Genomic DNA, 22,468 nt, shown 5'->3' with positions numbered 1-22,468 from the left:
ATTGCTTCACACGTACAAGTCTGATTTTCCAGTTGGCTCTGCTAATAGCAAAGGAAGGGGCTTGGCTGAATGTTAGCTTTTTACTGCGTACGCATTTGCTGTTAGCTTCGGTTAGCTTCCTTTACCACTGAGCTGGCTCGTTACGTACATTGCGGCGATTGAGCTTCAACAGAGGCTACATTCACAGGACACAAACATTTCTCAACAGCTGAAGGTGCAGGCCTTCTGCACAAAGCAAAGCGTAGAACCAGGGTCTGGTTTTTACCAGGCTAGTGACTCTGTGGCATTTTATTATGCAGTGTGAATACCAGCCAAATCACTCAGCAGTGGCCCGAATTTACCGTAGGCAAGTATAAAACGTCAATACTGGCTGAAAATATTGATTTTTAGATAGGCTTGACGTCGTTACTAGAACAATAATCCAACCTTGGTTAGGTAGGATGGGATGTCATTTTGAAATCTCTTTGTTAGAAACTTTCTTAGATAAAAATATGTTATAATTAATTCATAACCTAAAGAAGTGAACACACTGCATCCTTGACCATCTATACTGTGGACTTTTTTTCTTTTAGTTTGTTAGAGAAGGAGAGTCTTTCTGAATGCACCTTTGCAGCGTTCCAGAGAAGTGTGACTGAGAGGGTTAAAAATCAAGCCTGGTAGCATTCTTCAGTGTGAGGAGCAGGCTGCAACTCTCTCCGATCTAATCCACTTCCTCCCCAGGAAATGGAGAAGGCGGATTTCTGCCCACACTGCAATTTCCTCCCTCATTCTTTTTCTTTCTGTCTTTTTTTTCACCCCACTCTCCCTCCTCCTTCTCATCTTCAGTTTTTTTTTTTCCTTCCCTCAGCCCCGGCCTCCCCTCAGGATATTCTCTCACTCAGAGTGTGGGGGGTTAATGAGCAGCTTGTTTTCCAGCATGTGCTGTTTGCACAGAAAACTGGAGAAAGGACAAGCAGAGGTGTTTTTGGATCAGCCACGGCCGAGACAAGTCGCCTTCTGTTTGAGCGAGGAGAAGGGATGCCCCGCCAGCAGAAGCCTCAAACCAAACAATGAAAGAAGGGACGTTTTTCCGGCCTGGAGACAAACTGCGGCACGGGTCTGCGCGCCAAGAGCTTTTATTTGACACATGACTAAAAAACAAAGTGGAACTTCCACATGTCTGCGGATGTGAACTGACCCGACGGCTCGCGCGGCAGGAAGCCCAAGCGGACCTGTTGAGCGTTCTTCCTTTTTCTGCAACAATGCAAAAGAGGAAGTACGCGGAGGGAGTTTCCTGTTCGTCTCATCCAGCTACAGCCAGTCTAACGCCACGCAGAAAGCCCTGAACTTCACACTTGTGAGAAAAAAATAAATAAACACGCGGGTTAAACATTGACAGGTGCACCAATCCGGCGGGTCTGGGTTACTCTTTGAACGGTTGGATTATCTGCTGGCCCCGCTCCAGCCTCGCCTCCCATTTGATTGGGTGAGAGATGATGAATGACCATAAGCAGCCAACACCAAGCTGCAAAATAAACATGCTGCCGTTGCAAAGTTCAACGCAACCAATTAAGGAACATTTAAAAGCTGCAGTTGGTATTTATTGGTTCTGGCCGAAGAGTAAGCGGTCACTCCCTTCTAGGTGTTCACAGGAACCAATAGAAACAAAGTTCCTCTCAGCAGTTCACACCAATGTAGGCTCCCAGTAAAACGTCAAACAATGGATGATCCGAAAATCAAAGGAGCTCTCCAGTAAACTAACAAACTGACGCTCCGTGCCACATCAAAACAGACGTTTTCCCAAAGCTTTCTTATGTTTACTGTTCCCAGAGAAAAAGTCCCTGGTATACACAGCACCGCTTCGAGAAATGCCTTCATCCCCACAAGAAGGACAAAATCCTTTGGTAACAATGCATGGCCTGATTATGACATAACATTATGACAAAAATGCACCAAACTCTGGTGTATAGGTGCTAAATCGTGCAAAATTTTAGTCTATACTCAATATGACAGCTGAAAACTCCAATCACTCAACTACTTTCTCTGGCAACTCATTAAAATGTCTTTAAACTGTAGGAATGGAATGGTCTTTTTATTGTGGATTTGAAACGTCAACCATTCGCCCCCTTTTTCACAAGGATCTGTTTAGCTTAATTTGACTTGCTTTCTAGGGTTTTAAATTAAGTGCTTGTACTTGGTACCATTTCGCACCCATCCAGTCAGGTTTCCAAGTGAGTACAGTCGAAATGAAAATTATGCAAATTGGAATTCCGAAAAATAATGGAAATGTGCCAATTTTTAAAAAAAAACGTAGGTCTTTTGATAAAAAGTTTTTTGAGCGAGGATTAGGTGGTCTTTCTTTGTGTTTTTCGCAAAACTGCAATGGAATCACTTTTTCCGCATCACACGAGTCGCATGATCAACAATCGGATGTTACCACTGGCCGAACAAAACAGAAGACTACAGGAAGTGCTAGGAGGATGATGACACCTCATGTTTTTTAATGACTTCTCATATGAACAAACTAGTTCGCATGTGATTATAATCGTATTTTAATTGTGAAATAGTGTTTGTTTGACCTTAGTGGAATACCAACAATGATTTGGGTACATTTGATTTTGTGAGACATTTTAACTTCTGTAAAGTTTAAAATGCTGACTCCAGTGGTTTTTCTGGTCTCACTACCTAAACAATGTTAGCATATTACATATTTGTGCTTAAGCAATGCTTTGTTGTCTGGAGTTTTGCATCTGTAACTGGAAGTTGACTTCAAATTAGTTTCAAAAAGGCTAACAAGAAGCATTTTTGGAGACAAATTATGTTCTACTTTTCCAAGCTTCTATATTGATGGGCTTCGTGAAGCTCTGCTGGTCTTCAAAGAGGAAAATTCAGCTGATGCATTTAGAAACAATGGAAAAATGTGAGATTGATCCAACTTCATTCTATTCCACAGCACTGCCTCTCGTCTTTCCACTTGCACCAGTCATTGTTACTGCAGTTTCTCAAATAGATGGAGTCATTTTGTCGGTTCATACCACACCAATCAAGGACCTCTCTAATTCGAGACTTAGAAGAAGGGGGAAATACAGATTTTATGTAATGAATGGGCTGAGCTAAAACATGAAACAAAGATTAATGTGAGTACCACACGTTCTTCCGCCTCCACAAGCTGTCAGCCGCCGCAGCCCTCCTGCTCCTCTCCTCCAGCAGTGTCTTCCCTCTCTACGTCTAAATTCTACGTTCTTTCTGAGTCCTGTTTGCTTCAGTTCTATATTATCTGAACGGATGCATTTCCATTACAAGTGTGTGTAAAACTTTGTTGATATTCCGCTAATGTAGGAAAAACACAATTTCGCAATTGTGGTGTTTCTATTAATTAAGAAACGTGATCACATAGGAAGAAGTCTGTTCATGCGAGTCATTAAAAAAAAAAAAAACCATGCTGCACCGTCATCCTTCCACCACTTCCTGTCGTCTTCATCTTTTCCGCCAGCTGTAATATCCAGCTGTTGATCATTTGACTTTTGTGAAAAAAGTGTCTCCATAGCTTTTTTGCAAAATACACTAATTACGGTACGGCCAAAAAGCTAACACATCATAGCACCAAAACGTTCTATCAAAAAAAGTGATTTTTTTTCTAAGTTGGGATGTTTCCATTGAACAAATTTATTTTTGTAATTCCAATTTGCGAAATGTCGCGGTCGATGGAAACGCAGGTACAGTTGCTTGTTCCGGTGCAGTAGGTCCATCAGTTCAGGTTCAAAAGTTTGACCTCAGCTGTGATAATGGACTGACTGGAAATGATGGGTTATATTCTGTAATATTTTGAATTAACAGCGGTTTGTTTGCTTCTCCGTGACGTTGCAGTCTCCAGAAGCTCAAACTGTGTCAACAGGAGAATCCCACCCACACATATCAACTGATTCTTGTGTCTGAAAAAGAAAATAAACCGATTTAAAGGATCACTACATAGGCCAAGCGATGAAAACCCGAAGGGGGGGGGGATGCGCCCATCTGTCCTGTTCAGATGACCGAGCGATCGATACGTGTGTGGGAGAGTCACAGGTCATCCGTGTGTTTTGCGAGTGTGTGTGTGTGTTTTTATGACTCACGCAGGTGCGCAGGCAGCCTGGCAGGCTCGTCCTCCATTCGGCTGGCTGGCCTCGCGGCGGGAGCATGGACGGGGGAGGAAGTGGAGTTTGGCAGCAGGTTCGCGGAAGGACTGAAAGAGCTCCTCTCCTGCTATGAATAGACACAGAGACACAAAGCATGGCTCACAAAGCTCCGAGAGATGCACCGGCCCTGAACCCAAACAGCCGCCCCGCCAAGCCGCCAGCCCGCCTCGGCTCACCTCGCCTCGCCTCGCCGTGCTCCCACAGCAACCGCTGCAGCCAGAGGAAAATGCAGCGCTAATAAACCGCCACACTGCCCTGTTGAGTCATGAACTGGCTTTCTGGAGGCTTTAGGACACAGAATGCCACACATGCTTCAGCACATGTGTTGCTATGCAGGACACCGAGGTTCTGCACCGTTGGGCAAGATTGAACTTTAGACTCTTAGGAACAAACACAATAAACTTCGATTTAACTTCAGGTTAAACGCTTCCAAAAACAAATCAAAAATCTGGTAAAGGCTTTGACATTTCCAGAAAATATCTGTTGAAATTGTCACAAGAAATGTCAAAAATGTTGAAATTTCAGTAGTTTAAGGGTAACTTATTGCCAGGCGGCTCTTACATTGTTTGAACGAGTTAAATATTGTGTGAAATAGCCAAACTTCAGTGTCCAACGAGGCGCACTGACAGCTTCCTAGAGCTTCTCCAGGAAGGAAAAAAAACAACAACAGAGCAACGTTCACCTTGATTTCATATCAACTAGCAAATTAATCTTGTGATTTTGATAATATACACTCAATTTTTATTCAATTTTTCAAAGCATGATCATTTAACAAGGCAGTGAAACTGAAGATGCATGGGTCAAACTTTTATCAACCAATACCAATGTTTTTTTTTTAACATTTAACATGAGCTGATTCGAATTTAACACATGCAAACTCATTTGCGTAAGCTTTGTTTTACTTTGCGCATGCCATTTGTTGAGGCGTTTAAATTCGGAATGACTAAATCAGCCGATTTGTAGAGACTGAGAGACATTGGTATTGATATTTTACATGTGACTCCAAATTATTCACACAAAAGTTGCCTGTTCACTGTTTTTTTTGTTTGCAGCGCATGTCTAAAACATTCTAAATGAAATGTATCTTACGAAGTTGGAATAACTGCAAAAATGCTATTTGGTACGCTGTTGGTTACCATTTGCAAAGCAGCCAATCTATAAGGTGCATTCACTTTTCTTGGTGCTGATTGGCTGTTCCCCCAAGAACATAAAAAAGGAAGACTCTAGATATGACTTGAAGATAGTTTTCACTGTGCGTGTAATGCATGTTATGGCATATTTAGTGACTGAAATATCAAAATAGATCGTTATGAGCAAAGCGAAGTTTCAAAGATTCAGATGTAGTATTCATATTGATATTCTGCCAATATTTTGGGATTATTTCAGTCCCTGTTTTTAAAATATCACCACTGATCTATTTAATTGTCATGGTGGTTGCTACCAGAGTTTGCATTCTATGACTGTCGCTAAGTCAAGTTTAACATTTATGAGCAAGTAGAAAGCTGGTAACTTCTTGAGAGGTTAAAGACAGATAAAGGTCTCTGTTGCACAGCAGATTCTCCATATACCACCAAGGCAATGACAACACTAATTATCTTTTAGTAAAAGAGTTGGTGCATGAGTGGGGATCGTTTTGTAATCTCAGGTCTAACCTGCATAAAATAACCTGCAGAAGATGTTTAATGTGTTGAAGCCAGAAAAAAAGTGATGTAAAATAAAATTGAAATTCGAATGTCAGACCTAGAGGAAAACCGGAGTTCAGTATTTTAATTCATTTGTTCATTCACTGTGTCATGTTCAATCAAAAGCAGATGTTGATCAGGAGTGAATCGTGGTGAAAATGAATTGTATCAATTGGAAGTTTGCAGCGTATGTATCTTTAATGTATTCAGTCTGTGGCAGCTGATCGAGTACAGACACCCAACACAAGTTCAGACTCTAAACATTTTCAGCTGTGATGCATTTACTGAACAAGGTGGGAAAAAAAGTTCAATCTGAGCTACCGATTATCGGTCAGAGCCAGTCGAGAGAAAACTGTCTGATTTTAATAACTGGCTGTTTAATCGGTGAATCCGTCTTATACGTTTTAGGTTTTGCTGGATAGATTATTGCAAGTTTTTGAAAAGTAATAAAATGTTTCCTTCCTTAGCTTTTTATCTCGTAAAACCTTAGTTTATCACAATCTATCTGGCAAACAACAAACAATGTCTGTCACCTATTTATTATGTCTCTGGGGGGGTTGTTGCCGTTTAACAGTCCTGATTAAAAAAAGAAGTCCATCATTCATTAGCTTCCCTTCTTTTGACTAAAGACATGTTCCAGACATATTTGAAGCTTTGCCTTTGGGTTCCAGCCTCCTGTCACTATCCAGCAGCTGACAGGCCTTACATACCAACAGCATGTACTAGGAATTTCCTGTGGAAGCCAAGCAATAATCTCTCATTCCCCTATTTCCTCCTGTTGGAAAGGAAAGGCCCATCTCGCCGCTTGTCTAAAAATTCACTTCCCCAAGTCTTCATGCGGCTAGGATTGGGTCGGTTAAGACTGGGTCGTGTGATGGAGTCAAAAGGGAAGGTGACCTGCGATGGAGCAGAGCCGCAGTGAGAAGGTGAACGGTGGGGGAGGGAAGGGAAGCTGGACAGCCGTCTTCTCTCCAGCTGCCGGAGGTGGAACTTCTCAGGGACGGTCAAACGCTTATCAGACTCAGTAATGAGCATCCCACACAAACAGGGCAACATCACTCGCTGTCGGTCACGGAGACGCTCGCACTGCCTCCAGACATTTTACACTGACGACACCTTGGTATTTCTAGCTGTACATCTCCCACTTAGGACCGCTTTCTGGGTTTCTAGAAGACCTAAATAATGAATTTCAAATGTCCTGCCTGACCAGCCACTTCACACCAAATGGTGTTCAGCTGATGGTGAGCAGAGAGTATTAAAAGTCACAATTGATTATAAAAAATTCACTAGTATCGGGCCTGATCTGTTGCCTTTCTCATTCTTGTTTTCTTCAGGCTTTTATAGACGAGGAAGCGCTTTGTAGTTAAAAATGGATCCACTCAAAAATGTCCATCAAAGTTTATGCTGTTGGCTGATGAATTTATAGACTTACAAGAGAGAGAGTTCTCAGTTTTGATATGTTCAATACATAAAGAAAACAATTTTCTTTTGGTTTTGTTTTTAGTATTCAACCTGCAGATGACCGATCAGAGCACATCAAAGGAAATTCGTCTCAATCTGCTCTGCTTTTTTGTGATTCTTTTAGCACAAATGGGTATCATTATGCTTCATAAATAAATCGTTCTGACTCATTCGAAAACCAAATAAATATTTTACTGGGGATTAGACGTTTCATATCCCTGCTGTGTGTCACTTATGTCGCTATTTATTTCTAGTAGGTACTTTATGCAGCTGCTTCAATTCGCTTGATTAGTAATTATGCTCCTGGCCATGTCATCCCCTCAAAATCAGTATTTTACTTTCTATACTGTATTGAACTTTCAAGAAAATTGCATGATAAATGAAATCAAATATGCCCAGAATATCATTTGATTATTTTTTTAATTACATTATGATAGTATAAAGTCTAGAAATAAGCAGAATTTGGAATAAATTGTGACCTACAAAGCAGAAATATGTTGATTTGGTGCCTGATCAGCTCCATCAGAAATTGTTCAACATGTGTAAATTATTTCAGGGTTTTTTCTGTCTGCGAGGCAGATTGTTTTCTGTGGTCATTAGTAGTGGTGAAAACACCATGTTTCACAAAAACAAACATGACTTTTTCCTGTGAATAAAGGGGCTATTACAAGTCAATAAACTGGCATTTATTCTAACTCGTAAAAAGGAGGTCAGACAGTTTCAGGGCAATAGGTGAAAAAATGTGTAATTTTGGGTTGCATGTTTTAACACGTTTCAAAATGAAGTCTTGGTTAAAAATATGACCTCTACGCGAACTTTTAAAACACTATAACCACCATTTTTAACCTTAAACTCAAATATGATTTTTGCAGTCGCTTTAATGCTATTTCAGAGTAAGCTGTTGTATTTTAAATGTAAAATCCCCACTTTTATGCGGGCTACAGTCGGATTAGTTCAGCTTTTACAGCAGTGTTAGTAAAGTGTGTTCAGTCGGCTCTTACTCTGATGAAGCTGTTTGTATGTTCATGTTCTCGCGCGGTCCTTTCGCCCCCTTGTTTTAAATTAAACAGTTCCCGACAGTCACGACCTTTTCTTCCCCATCAACACCACCATCATCATCATGAGCGCGAGCTGAGCCGAGCCGAGCGCGTGGAGCGAGCCGCGAGCAACAGATGAGCAACAAAAACAGACGCGTGCGTCCGCAGCGCGAGCTTCTTTCTCTTGTTTGCGGAAAGTGTTCCTGCTGGAGGAGAGGAGCTCGGTTAGCCCGGCGGACGGCGTTACCTTGTTCGCAGCAGCAGAGGAGGAGGATTCAGACATTATCTTCCCGACAACTTCTCTCCCTCTCCTTCCACTTTTCCGTCGTGCTTCCTCTCCTCTCTCTCTCGCGCTCTCTCTCTCTCTGCGTGTGTCGGTCACTTTCCTTCACAGAAGCCCGAACAGCTGCAGCGGCAGGAGTGGCAGACCGAGCGCTCGTCTCGTCACTATGGAAGAAGTTGTTTTTCTCCTGTAGCCCCGCTTCTTCTGCTTGTATTCCCCCCCCCGTCTTCCTTATCTGCTGGCCCGGTCCATGGCGCGGCTGTTGTCGGTGTGAAAACTTCTTTTGTCTTTCGTGTGTTTTCGTTCACATGTCGGCACCGCGCTGGTTAATAATCCCTTCCTGGAAGAGAGAGCAACACCCCCCCGTCCTCCTCTCCTCTCTCTCTCTCTCTTTATCTCTGTGTCTCTCTCTCATTGATCTGGATGTGTGTAAAACGGCGAAATGACGTGAATTCCCAGCAATGAGCCTTGCCCCCTTTTAAAGGGAAACCCGAAGCAGGAAATCGCGGCAGATCGCTTTGCAGACAGACAGACACACACACACACACACGCCTACACACAGCGACAGGCCGAGACAGAAACACTGACACAGACGGGTTTTCTATTTACTCCTTAAATCAAAGCTTTAAGCAAATGCGGTTACACAATAGGCTTAACCTCTATACTTTAATTAGACCCTGCTCAGCGAAATGAAACAGCAAAAGTATAAACAATATGACTGGACCTAGAGTGCATTGCAAAAGTATTAATACCTGAACTTCTCATGTTGAAATGTAACAATTTTTAAAGGGGCAGTATTATGTTAAATCAACTTTTTTGAGCTTTACATCATGTTATAATGTTATTCCCTCATCAAAGACATATGTGGTGTGTTGCCTTGATTCTTTCATGCATGTTTGAGAAATCCTCTAATCTCCCATGGCAACCATTCAGCTGTGCAAAATGCCTGGGTGGAACTAGCTCCGCCTTCAAGGTGGAACTCCTCCTCTGAGCTGCAATCTGCAAACTTCCACCTCACAGATTGCAAACTTCCACAAACTCCCTCACTCAGCTCCTTCAGACTAGCCAGAAGCAATTAGCGAACACCTGGTGGAACAGCGCATCTGTTGAGCTCAATATATATAAGCTACTTCTCAGTGAAAAACTGGTAAAAATGTTCAAAGGCTAATATGGATGCCCAATTTCAAGGCTTTAAATTACAAAGTCAAATTTCTTCTAGGTCATATTTGATATGGATAGAATTTTTGTAACAACTGATGGTAACAATTACCTCATTGTGCTGTAAACTGGCACTATTTGCCTGGAAAATGCACAACAATGCCCCTTCAGTGTATTCTTTTGTGATTTTATGTGACAAAACAACACAGAATTACAAAATAGCTAATGTATATAACATTTGTCCTGCCATTGGATTTGACCAGCTCCCTTGTCCCTACTGAAGAAAAGCACTCCCACAGCATGATGCTACCACCGCCATTTTTCTTTGGGGCGCTGAGTTTTGCATGGAAGACGAGCTTTTGTCTCACCTGACTAGAAGTCTTCCTTCCACATGCATGCCATGACTCTGAAATGGCTTCTGGCAAACTGCAAAATCTTTCTTGTAATGCAAGTTTTCTCCTAGTCATTCTGTCATAAAGGCCAGATTAGTGGGGCCCAGTGGTGGTTTTTGCATGTATAACACCCCTGTTTCTGAAATCCCACACACAAAGACACGCCACAAAACATCAAGAACTATTAAATATTTATTAAACATTAATTGATGATGGAAAGACAGTTTTTAGCATTGTAGTAGACCCATGGTATTCACAGGCCGCTGTGGTCCCCATCCCCCACAAACAGCTAAATACTACAAATACTTGAGATCTTCCTCTAAAAGAGCTTATAACTACCCAGCTTTGATATGCACAGTTGAAACCATCTTTACTCTCCCGCAAAAGGAGACACTGTCTGATGTTTGATCTTGAAGATACCAAAATAAAAGCTGCTCCTGGATCAATTGCTTAGCAAACACTAACCAATAGTGTGTTAAGTAGAGTTACGACTTCTATGTAATCGCTATGAAAAAATCCACAAATTTGCAGGTTTTCACTAATAACTTTTTGGACTTGTGTGCCACTGAAAAATATGCAAATAGTTTTTTATTTTTTTCTGGCTGATCAGTTTCACACCTAACAAGCAATGTAAGGGGAAGTAACCTTCATTGACATAACTTACTGTCCCTCTGACAGTATGGAGGAATAACTGTGAACCAGAAACTTACATTATATTTGGTAAATGGACTGGGCTTTCAAAAAGCTTTTCCAATTATTTTGACCACTCAAAGCACTTTACAGAGTCTCGTTCACCCATTCACACACCGATACGCATATCAGTAGATTTTGGAGTAAAGTGCCTGAAATGAGGCAGGAGGAAGCTGGAATCTAACCTACAACCTTCCCATCACAAGACGACTACTCTACCCACAGACCCAAGAATTTTATGATGTTGTTGTCATATATGACTGATATTAAAAAGGGGCGAGATGAAGGATGAACATATAAATAAGTGAATGGACTGCTGTACCCCGTCATCTCCATTGGGTGTCGCCACTCTGTGAATGATTTTTTCCACAATACTTCGGGGCAGGTCTTTTTGTTGAATTTAATCTGTCCAATTTAAAAAAAAAAATTTACTTGTATTTTTAATGCAATATATGTTATTTATGGTGAGAACAGCATCATGCAGTCCAGCAGTTCAAAGAGCAACAACCACACAAAAATATTCCTAATTTTTTTTTTTTCAAACGTCACTTACACTATGTTGGAGAAACATGACACATCGAACAGGTTGTACGAGGTAGGACACTTTTTGACAAATTATTTACAAAAATCCAAAAAGAGAACACGTAAACAACGTTTACTCACTGCTTGGCTTGTGCTGCATCATTAAATGGCAGACTGCGAACCATTCCAAGGTCTGCATATTTCCGTTTGTTCTACAGAGGTCTGCCAAAGTATTCACGCCTCCTAAACTTTGTCACATCCTCTCATGTTACAATCTGTAAATTCAAAGGGTTTTTCTGGGGTTTTGCGTGAAAGACCAGCCCAAAGCAGGTAAATAAATGATGGGGCGGATGAAAATTTTTTATTTATTTTGTAGAACCACCTTGGCTGCTGTTAGGGGTGCAACTTTTTGGGATAATGTCTCTGACCATTCAAAATGTAAACAAGGCAACAGCTCTACCTGTTCTACCTGTTGCCTTGCAGCAAGAAGGTCCTGGGTTCGATTCCCGCCCCGGGGTCTTTCTGCACGGAGTTTGCATGTTCTCCCTGTGCATGCGTGGGTTCTCTCCGGGTACTCCGGCTTCCTCCAATAGTCCAAAAAAACATGACTGTCAGGTTAATTGGTCTCTCTAAATTCTCCCTAGATGTGTGTGTGTGTGTGTGTATGGTTGTGTGTCCTGTCTGTCTCTGTGTTGCCCTACGACAAACTGGCAATCTGTCCAGGGTGAACCCCGCCTCTCAGCCGGAACGTTAGCTGGAGATAGACACCAGCACCTCCCGACCCCTCTAAGGGACAAGGGTGTAAGAAGATGGATGGATGGATGGATGGATGGATGGATGGATGGATGGATGGATGGATGGATGGATGGATGGAGAACCACCTTGGCTGCTGTTAGGGGTGCAACTTTTTGGGGGAATGTCTCTGACCATTTAAAATGTCTTCACGAAATAGCTCAAGCTTGGGTCGGGTTAGTCTAAACCGTAGATCTAAGCTGTTCTACTGTAGCTCTGATGATATGTCCACAACTTTCTCCCTGCTGATTTTCCTAACAGTGTTTTGAAGCTTACAGAGGTTATGTTACACACAGGTGGACTCTATTTTAATGGAAGCATTTAACTTCTATAACTAGGAAATGAATACATGAGCAGTATGTTGTTAAAATGAAAAGCTTTGTCAATGCAGCGAGATACGAACCAAGAAACTTTCTTATTAAAGTACATAATTTTAGCAAGATATGAAAATATGTTTCTGTGACAGAAAATGACTTCTTAAGAAGGCATAAAAAGCTTTCTTCTAACTCTCCAACCCACTCAAGACAACACTCAAACATCCCACAAAGGGTTTCCATTTTACTGTTAAGACATTTCTCACACGTTTTGGTTTAATCAGATTTTATATCTCATCTGAGTTAGAAAGTTTCTTGTTTTAAGATACCGTTCCTGTTTTTATTTCCTAACTCTGGCAGTTAAATGCTTCTATACTATTTACTTATAAAGAAAGTTCTATTGCACTGGGTTTTATTTGAGTGTATTAGTATAAATGACCTCAATGCACATAACACTGTTTGCGTAAATAAACCAAAAACATGAATCCCATAAAATACATTGACATTTGTGGTTTTAACAGAACAAAATCCACTGTGAATAATAGTTCACAATGTTTAAAATAGAGTCGAAACGACTATATTTGAAGAAAACTATGAAGTCTCAGTGAAAGTTATCACTAGTTTCTTAAAACAGACATATTTCAGTTGGGGAACTCAATTTTGGGCACAGAAACAATGGAAAGTGTCTTTAAAAAACAAAACTCTCACTAGATCCATGAGTTTTATCATTACCACAAAAAAAAAACAGAAAAAAAATCAAAGCAAAATTCAAAAACACAGCTGGATGTATTTAGGATGGAATGAGGTCAGTGTTATCTGGCACTGAGGGAGATTGGAAAATAGGAGATTCTGTTAGGAAATGCTTCTTTTAAGGCTAAAGACGAAGGAAATTTCGTCGTCTTTAACTCTTCCGACTCCACATGGTTTACTTTTAAAGCACAGGGAAACTCTCTGGAAACAAAAAGGCCTTGAAAGATTGTGAAAAAATAATGCTATACAATGACGCCCTCAAGTGGCAAACTGCAGTATTACCTAAAAAAAAGTTAAGTTTCGGTTTCCAATCAGCAGAAACGACACCGAGCATTTCCGTCTCCTCTTGGACCGAGCGGCTGCTCGACCACAGCTGCAGTCGCCTCTTGCCTTCAGGGCGGAAGCGCTCCTGGAGGAGCCATGGAGGCCGAAATATTAAAGTTCATCTGCGCTAATCAAGGAGCTGTTGATGCTGACGAGTTGATGTTCAACCTTTTCCCTGGGGAGTCCACGACTGAGTTGATTTCCAACCATAGCAAGTTTGCCTTGTGTTCCAGTAAAGGGAAGCAGAGAGTGGTGGCCAGGACCAGCCTGAGACTGTGCAGGAAGAAAGACTGTCCGGGGACGTGCGAGGGTCTACACTTGTGTAGAAACTTCCTCTTCTCCGGCTCCTGCCACTTCCTACAAAGGTAAATAACTTTGTGACTTTAGGGTTGCTTTAAAGGGAAACCAGATGGTTGTCACGTCTTTACGCATTCAGCTAAAACCAGTGCTGTCAAAGCCTAACTAACTAAACGGCGTAGTTGGAGTTATTGGTTTGCCTGGTCAAAGGCCTCATCAACCGCGGTGCGTTCAAGTGTTGGGGTAAAAGACGAGATGTGGCACAAGACTGGCGAGTACACGAAAAACATCAGACAATTACAGTATGACCTTATAACCCAAGTAGAGTTTTGAAATGACGTGTTTGAAAGGGCTTAACTGTAATTTCTTTCTCTAAGTTAACAGTGACATCATTGCGCAATTGTTTTCCTTTCCTCCAGTCGAAGCTAGCTTTATCTGCTCCTATTATGACAATGAAGTATCGGTAAAGTCGAGGCGTGTTTTGGATCAAATCCAACCAGTAATTGAAAAACAAGTAATCATTTTATTTGATCTTTTTTTATTTATAGTGCAACACCATTTATATAATCAAAAATGTAAACGAGCTTGACATTTTGAATTTCCTTTTATATTTACTGAAAATATAAACTTAACGGCACATGAAACTTTGAAGTTGGTCAGATTTTTTGTATTCTGGCACTTAATCTAATTAACTGAATTTATTCATCATCAGTGGCATCACTGCCCATAAACAGTCGCCACAATTAATTAAAAAGCCTATTGAAAATTAAAATGAGGTGTGTTGGTAAAATTAAGAAACAAACCAAATTCAGGAAAATAACTTTTTAAAATGTAAGTCAAAAATTAAGAAAGCAGTTGCATCGTAAAATCCACAATTCTAGAAGGTAAAGGTGACTGTAGTTTACCTTAAACATGTGTAAAGTTATGACCCAATAATTAAGTGTCATGGGAAAATTTCACATGGGTTTTAACACCATCACCACACAAATTTCACAAAATGTTCTTTTATAGTTTACCTTCTTTTAGTTGTGTTTTATTCAGACACAATTCAAGAATGTCATTGTTTAAAGCTGTATTTTTTCCCCCATCAAAAGCAAGAGCAGAAAATAATGTGGAATAATGATTCAATTTCTCCTTCAAGGTCAAGTCCAAATCTGCCTCTATAGCACTGTATAAAGACGTTTCTTGCTTTTCTAAGGTGCTGCGTGTTGTGAAAAAAAAAACTCACGACAAGAAATTTAGATACAGTATCAATAAGTTGAGCATAAATATATGTATCAATAGATAGTTTATGTTAAGTAATATCCCAACAATGTGTGTCTAACAAGAAAAGGTGAGTATATTAGTATTCAACACAAATGGAAAGAAATATTAAATGGCATGCTTAGGCATAATAGAAATTATAACGACAATGCTGACAGGATGTACGTAACTTGTGCAGCGGTATGATTTAATTTAATTGATTTAAATAATTGAGGTATTTCTAAATCTCATCATCTCAGATTGGTTTGACAGATGTTGAATGAAAGAGGCGCGTTAATAGAGCCTTGAGGAACCCCATAAGGGATATTACTTTGCTCAGTTTTAGGATTATGAGCAGAAACAAAATGGTTCTGGTCTGTCAAAAAGAACCTGAACAGTACCAGACAATCCTACATTTCCAGTTTACACATCTTCAAATCTTCAAACAGATAATTTGCCTCGAGAATTTTTAGTAATCGAGGTACCAGAGTTATTTGAGGAATCATTTCTGCCCAAAACGTAGGAATGTGTGGGGTTTTTTTTTTTTTTTTTACTGAAGCACAAAAAGTGTCGTGGTCACTTTCTTGTGTTACTATAAGGTTAGAAATATGTACAGAACATAAATAATATCGGTTATCAGCCATTACAGTAATATTAATATTGATTAACATTATTGGCCAAAGTTTTTGTAACGCTGCATCCTTACTAGGAATCATGTGGCGTGTGCAAAAATTGTTTTGAAATTGATAAACGTGTCTTTTTAAATTGGTCATTATGAATCTTTGTCTCTTCTTCCCCAACAGAAGAGGCTGCAGTTTCCCCCACGTTCTGAACTCTGACTACAACCAACGGCTGCTGGAAGAACATGAGCTGCAGGGCCTGAGCAGGGCGGAGCTGTGTACGCTGCTGCTGCAGAGCGACTTCACCATGCTGCCTCCTGTACGTCCACCGACGTTTTTACATTCTCACCTCTTGAAGTTGCACATCAGAAACAACAGCGATTATACTCGATTGCACTGTATTTGACCGTTTTCTTCTGTTTTCCTCAGATATGTTTTGATTACAATAACGGTGATGGAGTATTTGGCCGGTGTGCGAGCGGCGTAGATTGTGAAAGACTCCACATCTGCGAGAAGTCCATGACCCAAAGCTGCAGCTGCTCCAGGGCCCACGACTTTACTGCTTTTCAGCCGAAGAAGATCCTGCATGATAAGATGGTGCCCGACGACATGCTTCGCTCGTTGAGGTCCGTTTACTTGAATCGAGAAGCGTTGAGGTACTATAACAGAGGCGAAGCTGGTAGGGGTCACAGGGGCAACGGCAGCTCCAACGATGGGCCAAATTCAAGTCGCAGGCCGGGCTACAGAGGGAGAGGTGGCAATAGGGGCAACCGGGGGCCCAGAGGTAGAGGTATGAGGGGCAGCAGGGGCAATAGAGGAAACTCCAGACAGCAAGAAACAGCCACCCCTAGTGACCTCTTGGGGGACCTTGATTGGTGGGCTACTGTCACTGGAGACAAACTTTCTGAAACCAAGAGTGAGCAAGGAGATTTCAGGTCATCCAGCAGTGACGTCTCTGCTGCTGGCTACGACTTCGATTCAAGAAGTGACTGTGGTTTCAATACGGAGCAGAGGCAGTGGAACCGAGGGAGAGGGAGAGCTGCCCACAGGGGGTTCAGAGGAACCAGGGGCCCGAGGGGAAGCAGAGGGGGCAGCGGAAACGGAGGTAACGACCTCACGCAGCTTCGAAGCACGTCCTTTGGTGACATCTGGGGTGAGTTCAGTGGCTTGAACCTACACACCCAAAGCAAGAGTCCCCCGCCAAGTTTTAATTCGTCAAACAGTGACGTCTCTGCTGATGACTCCGAGGCGAGCAGCAATAGGAGGAAAAAGCGCAGTCGAAATCGCAATCAGACTTCAGCGAATAAAGGGAGAGGCGGCAACCAACCAGGGATGCGAAGGGCGTCCGACGTCGATGAAATGATTGGTGCTGCTGGTGGTCAAGAAGGAAATGGAGCAGATGACCAGAAAGGCAGACAAAAAAACAAACCTGTCAAAGGTAAATACAGCAACTATATAATAGGAAGAAATAATGTTTCAAAGTGCATAGCCGAAGTTAATTTAGTGTTTTTTATTTTTACTAGATAAAACCGAGATATGCATGTACTTCATTAAAGGCTACTGCAAGCATGATGGTAAGTTACTGCCTATCATTCGACATGGTACTTGTTTCCTTTCCTTGTTTCGCCACAAATGTTTTTATTCATGGTTGTTTTTTCAGACAAATGTTTTAAAGCTCATGACAAGATGCCGTACAGATGGCAGGTCCAGGAAGGAGGCCAGTGGAACGCCTTGCCTGATAACGAGACAATCGAAAAGGAATACTGTGATCCCAGCAACTCGTACAGGTATTCTGCTCCAACAGGCACAAACCTTCTTCTCCGCTGGTTTGGTCTCATGCGAGTTTCTTGACAAATCATCTTTTTTAAGTGTGTAACAAGATCTTACATTATGACAGTGCCATGATATTTCTCGTTACAGTGAGAAATATGTTACTTCAGCAGCATGTTACTTCTCTTGGTGAATTAAATTTAAGCTGATGCTATGAGCCCCAAATCAAAGTTTTAATGGTTTCAGTTTCACATCCTGTTTGAGGCTCTTATTTAGAAGTAAGAAACAAAGTAGCTCTCCAGTTGACCTGCTGTGTTGACAATTGGCTAGCAAAGTCTTTTTGTTGGGTTGACAACACGTCACTAGTTACTAAAGCATTTAAGAAGCCTTTGCTTTCCTTAAATCATTATTATGACAACATTTTGATTCCTTGGTAGAGTGAAAAAGTAAGGAGTGACAAACATTGGAATGATTTATAAACGGTAACAATAAACTGGTTAACAGCTAGCTGCTAGCGTCTTTAAAGTTAGCTACGGAGCTTCCCGTTTGCTTGACTCTAAAACAAAATGTTTCTTTTCAAAGAATCTGAACTTTATTCTATTGATGAAGTCTAAAAATGCCTACATTTTCTTCATTATTTCATGACCTTTTTATGAAAACGCACAAAAAATAATCTCTGTCCAAACATGGTAGAAGAATGTATAAGCCGTGTGGGCAGCCATGTTGAATTCTACGGCCAGGGTCTGTTGTTGAGCAGTTATTATTGTTGTTGTCAGTTATTTATTTATGCATTTATGGTGGCCCAAAAGGATCAACGAAATGCAAAAGTCATAATTCAACAACAAAAACCACAACAGAAGCTCTGCTGAAAAGGAATTCATGCTAAAATAATAGTTATGCTAAACCAAAAGGTGTGCTAAAATAGTATTTATGTTAAAACTGTAGTTATGCTAAAATGATAGTTATGCTAAAATGGTAGTTATGTGAAATATTATGTTTTGCACAACTCTTCTATGGAAAAGGATTGCAGCGCTTAAAATAAATATGGACAAACACGCTCAAAATATAAAACTAATATAAAATGTATGTATTTTCCTCTAGATTCACTAAAGCATTGCTTTGTGTTTGCAGCAGCGGCAGTCCGCCTGTTCATTTTGACACCATGACGCGTGGAGGGAACAAAGTGCGACGGCTCACTACGGTGAACTCTTTGGTTGAGCCGACCTTCATTCACACCACGGAGTGGCTCTGGTACTGGCAGGACGAGTTTGGAAAGTGGAACATGTACGGTTCAGACGTGAGTACGCAAAGTCCTAGTATAACATCTAAACACAGTTTGTGCTCAAAATCAGAATTGAGAAAAGTTAGGTTTGAAAGTACCTATGATTGTCAGTTCAGACATTAAAAAAAATAATAATAATCACAGCTGGTTTCATAAAATGTAAGAGGAAAAACATCCACCAAATGCAAAAGTAACGGTATTGGCAGTTTGCTGGTTAACACAACACCAGGGTGGCAAGAGAACAGCAGTAACCATAGAGAAGCAATTGTTGCCACGCAACAATATAGGAAGTATTATTACAAACCATCGTTTATTGTTCTCAGTCAGCACAAATTGTTCACAAGTAGAGTGATATTTTACATTTGCTTCTCATCCAACCCTAACATCAGAGCTTGGAGTGTCCCTGAGAAACCTCAAGAACCCAAGAGCTCCATGTCAGCCTCTACACGCCTCAGTTAGCATCTTAAATGTTAAGGTTCATGATGGCAAGTTTTAAAAAATATTGAATAGATGTGGTTTATTTGGGAGAGCTGTTTGAAGAGCAAACAAACTAGAAGCGGTCAAGGCTAAGGTTTGCAAGTTTGCATCTGAATCAACCACAAGGCTTGCTACTAAACCGTCATTGTTTTTCTAACGTTGGTCCAAACTCTTGAACTCACTAAATGAAATTAATAACACCAACAAATATGTTAAATGTAGCTGATTTAACTGTAAGCCCCAGGAATACTGCATATCAGTCCAAATGTCTGAGCAGTCCTGTTGGGGACACATGACCTAATTAAAGTTGATAGTCTTTGCCCTCAGCAATGCCACGTCATAAAAACCTGCACAGCACTTCCTACACGTATTTCTGGGTTGGCCAACAGCAAATAAACAAGGAAAAAGCCGATGTGTCAGCAGAGAGCGCACTGAAGATACAAGTAGTGACACGATGCCTCAGCAAGCAGAGCCAGCTGAGGTGATCTGGGCTAAAAATGGCCACTGCTGGTGCTTTCAGGGACAAGAAAAAAAAATCACAAAATACATGATTCCTGCCACTAGAAACCTTTTGAGGAATCAGCTAAATTAATCTAACATAGAATTCCTTGTCACTATTGTTGCTTTAACTGATAATATATTTTTTCTTCTTCGTAAACATAGGTGCACTTTAGTCTTTTCCTACATTAATTTACAAATGAAGTCTAAAACGACAATTTGTATTCACCCCAATAATCTGCCTTAAAAAAAAATCAGTCTAATTAGCTAGAAAAGTCCATCTTTACGTGAGTCTGTATTAATCCAGTTTTATTTAATCATGGAATTAAATGAAGCCCATGTTGTTGAAGAACATCAGAGCTATGTCTTCTAAAATGATTCTCTACATACTGAGCCAGAACCACCAACACTGTGTTGCAGAGCGCCAGAGGGAAATCATCAGATATCAGAAGTGAAACTCTGGAGCAGAAGTTTCTGGACAATGAGAGCGAAGTGGAGTTCTCTGCTGGCTCCCAGTCTTATTCTCTTAGTTTCCAGGGTAAAACACAAGACTTTGACGTTTGAAATTGAATAAAAAATAAAATAATAAATGCGGCCTTGTTTGATATGTCTTTTTTTTCCCCTTCAGACATGATTCAAACTAATAGGCATTATGGTACTAAGAGGCTTGTGAGCAGACGTCCTGTGTTCGTCTCTGCCGCTGATGTCCGAACCAAGAAAGTGAGGTAGGTTGAGGAAAAGCAGTTCTTCATTAGTCCTCTTGTTCCGAATGTGTTCTCCATGTTCTAAAATGGTTCTACCAAGTCAACATGAAACTCATCCTCACCATCTATTCCTGCAGAAAGCCTGCAGCAAATTCTTCTCCCATGCCAGACCACTGGGACAAGGCGCACATCCCTCCAACAGGATTCTCGGTATAATAAACTCACTACAGGGTTTGGGTTTCTCCACTCTGACTGGTGGGAAATAGGATTGGGTGAATGCTTTTCTTTTTCCAGATAGAAGCACAGTGGTGTAGAGGGCCAAATTATCTTTCTCGAGACTTTAAAAAAGTCAGTAACAATAGCTTGCCTCACCAGGATAAGGGTTCTTGAAAGTAAGAGTCAAAACCAGCAGAATAATCTAAGCTAAAACTGGCATTAGTGACATTTAAGCCACTTTTTTCACGTTGAATATCGAATACACAGCAGTGGTAGTTGGGATGTAGGACATGAAGCAACTGTGACACATTCCTGAAGAGGGCAGGAGTGTCTGAGAAGGATGTTCCTGTGTAAATAGTCTGTAAATGTTCTGAAATCTACAAATAAATGAAAGATATATATAAATATATATTGCATTTAATCCTGTGTTTGTGATTTGGAACCCAAACCTTATGTTTTTACAAAATGCTTTGGCAATACAGTGGGACTTGGTTAAAGGGAGTAGTTGTTATCATTTTATTTAGAATCTGCTATCTGTGTGCATGAAAGACAGAACGTTGCTTTGTTTAGGAACACCAGTCTGGTTGCATTAGCCTGTGCAGTCAGATGTTCCTATTGGTTTTAGGAACTTCTTAGGTTTGTTTTCATCTGGGCATAGAGCTCACTGTGAGTGTCATCCATTACTACTTCCATCCTGTACTTTAAACAAACTATCAGTTTGCTTCTGCTATCAGTTTAATTGTTTACTTTTACTTTAGCCAAAGCATTTTATGTCGACTGTATGAGCAGAGACTAGAAAATCGCTTGCCACTGTACACAGCTCTGTTTGGTTCCTAAAAAAAAAGGCTAATAAGAAGCAACTAAAGCCACAAAGATAGAAACCTGCACCATCTCCATATCATTAGTGCTATTTGCTTTGTGACTCCAGTGCAATGATGGAACTGATGTCCAGTGCAAACAGAAGAGAGAGATATGAGTCGATATAAAGTTTAAGCCACCATTAGGTCTACAGAAGGTTTCAGAAATACATAAAATTGGCATAAAATGTATCTGTGCTTTGTCTTTTGTTCTGTCGCAAATGATATGTATAGGAAGGAAACAAAAAACTTTTTTAAACTTGCATCTATAAAAAGAGGTGTCATTAATTATGACAGTGTCATTTTATGTTTTTGCTGTATATCTTACAAAGCTAGACTGTTTGGTAAATAAAATAGATTTGTCATATTTGTGACTTGTTTTTGTTGTTTGTAATATAAATCATTTTCCAGCATCATCTCAGATGAGGGATTCCACATTTGGTATCTCCATTTGCCTTACAGTAAAAATGTGTGTTTGTGGCCTCAATAAGGAACGGCCAGGTTGTCAAGTGTGTGAATTACAATGTTTTCACATTATGTATGTGTGCAGTACTTTTTTTTAAAAACTGCTGCAACTCACAGCAATACCACCATCATATTCCTTGATCTCATGCAGCACTATGCAAACACTCTGTCTGCACTGATGAAGGTTCTCTGAACTCAAGATGCTGGATACTTGAAGATGACAGCATGACCTACTTTGATTAATTTGGTTAATATTTATTTGACAACTTGGCACTCATAGGATATTAAAATTTAATTTCCAGAAGGCCAAGAAAAAAACAAACTCAATCCTGACTCTGTTGAACAATATTTCACACCCTTCATCCTAATATGCACTTCTCATATTAAGAACATGAGAACTTCAAAACTTTCTGATGTACGTGAACGGTATGATCAGACTTTATGTTCCTAAAGATCCACTTGATTTTCTTAAGGTTGAACT

The 22,468-nt window shown here is 40.6% G+C and overlaps 2 protein-coding genes across 8 annotated transcripts in view; one reads left to right on the top strand and one right to left on the bottom strand.

Moving 5' to 3' along the window:
* Positions 1-9,054, bottom strand: part of etv6 (ETS variant transcription factor 6) — a 34,615-nt gene extending 25,561 nt beyond the window's left edge. The window contains exons 1-2 of one of the 3 annotated variants that reach the window (XM_032589160.1): positions 8,582-9,054; positions 4,092-4,221 (exon numbers count right to left, since the gene is read on the bottom strand). In XM_032589160.1, coding sequence (XP_032445051.1) covers positions 4,092-4,221; positions 8,582-8,617 — 166 coding nt within the window. In that variant the 5' untranslated portion in view covers positions 8,618-9,054. Of the gene's footprint in view, positions 1-4,091; positions 4,222-8,298; positions 8,534-8,581 lie in introns of those variants that run through there. The other 2 variants (XM_032589161.1, XM_032589162.1) reach the window with 2 other exon arrangements.
* A 4,477-nt stretch (positions 9,055-13,531) lies between these two features.
* Positions 13,532-22,468, top strand: part of LOC116736673 (protein mono-ADP-ribosyltransferase PARP12) — a 28,372-nt gene continuing 19,435 nt past the window's right edge. For 2 of the 5 annotated variants that reach the window (XM_032589287.1, XM_032589286.1), the window contains exons 1-9: positions 13,542-13,924; positions 15,902-16,037; positions 16,148-17,156; positions 17,242-17,292; positions 17,379-17,505; positions 18,620-18,785; positions 20,166-20,283; positions 20,374-20,470; positions 20,587-20,659. In XM_032589287.1, coding sequence (XP_032445178.1) covers positions 13,656-13,924; positions 15,902-16,037; positions 16,148-17,156; positions 17,242-17,292; positions 17,379-17,505; positions 18,620-18,785; positions 20,166-20,283; positions 20,374-20,470; positions 20,587-20,659 — 2,046 coding nt within the window. In that variant the 5' untranslated portion in view covers positions 13,542-13,655. Of the gene's footprint in view, positions 13,925-15,901; positions 16,038-16,147; positions 17,157-17,241; positions 17,293-17,378; positions 17,506-18,619; positions 18,786-20,165; positions 20,284-20,373; positions 20,471-20,586; positions 20,660-22,468 lie in introns of all 5 variants that reach the window. The other 3 variants (XM_032589288.1, XM_032589289.1, XM_032589290.1) reach the window with 3 other exon arrangements.

This window comes from Xiphophorus hellerii, chromosome 17, assembly GCF_003331165.1.
Source record: "Xiphophorus hellerii strain 12219 chromosome 17, Xiphophorus_hellerii-4.1, whole genome shotgun sequence".
NCBI classification, from domain to species: domain Eukaryota; kingdom Metazoa; phylum Chordata; class Actinopteri; order Cyprinodontiformes; family Poeciliidae; genus Xiphophorus; species Xiphophorus hellerii.
Note: the sequence above shows the minus strand (reverse complement) of the source record. Positions and strands in the feature narration are given on the sequence as shown.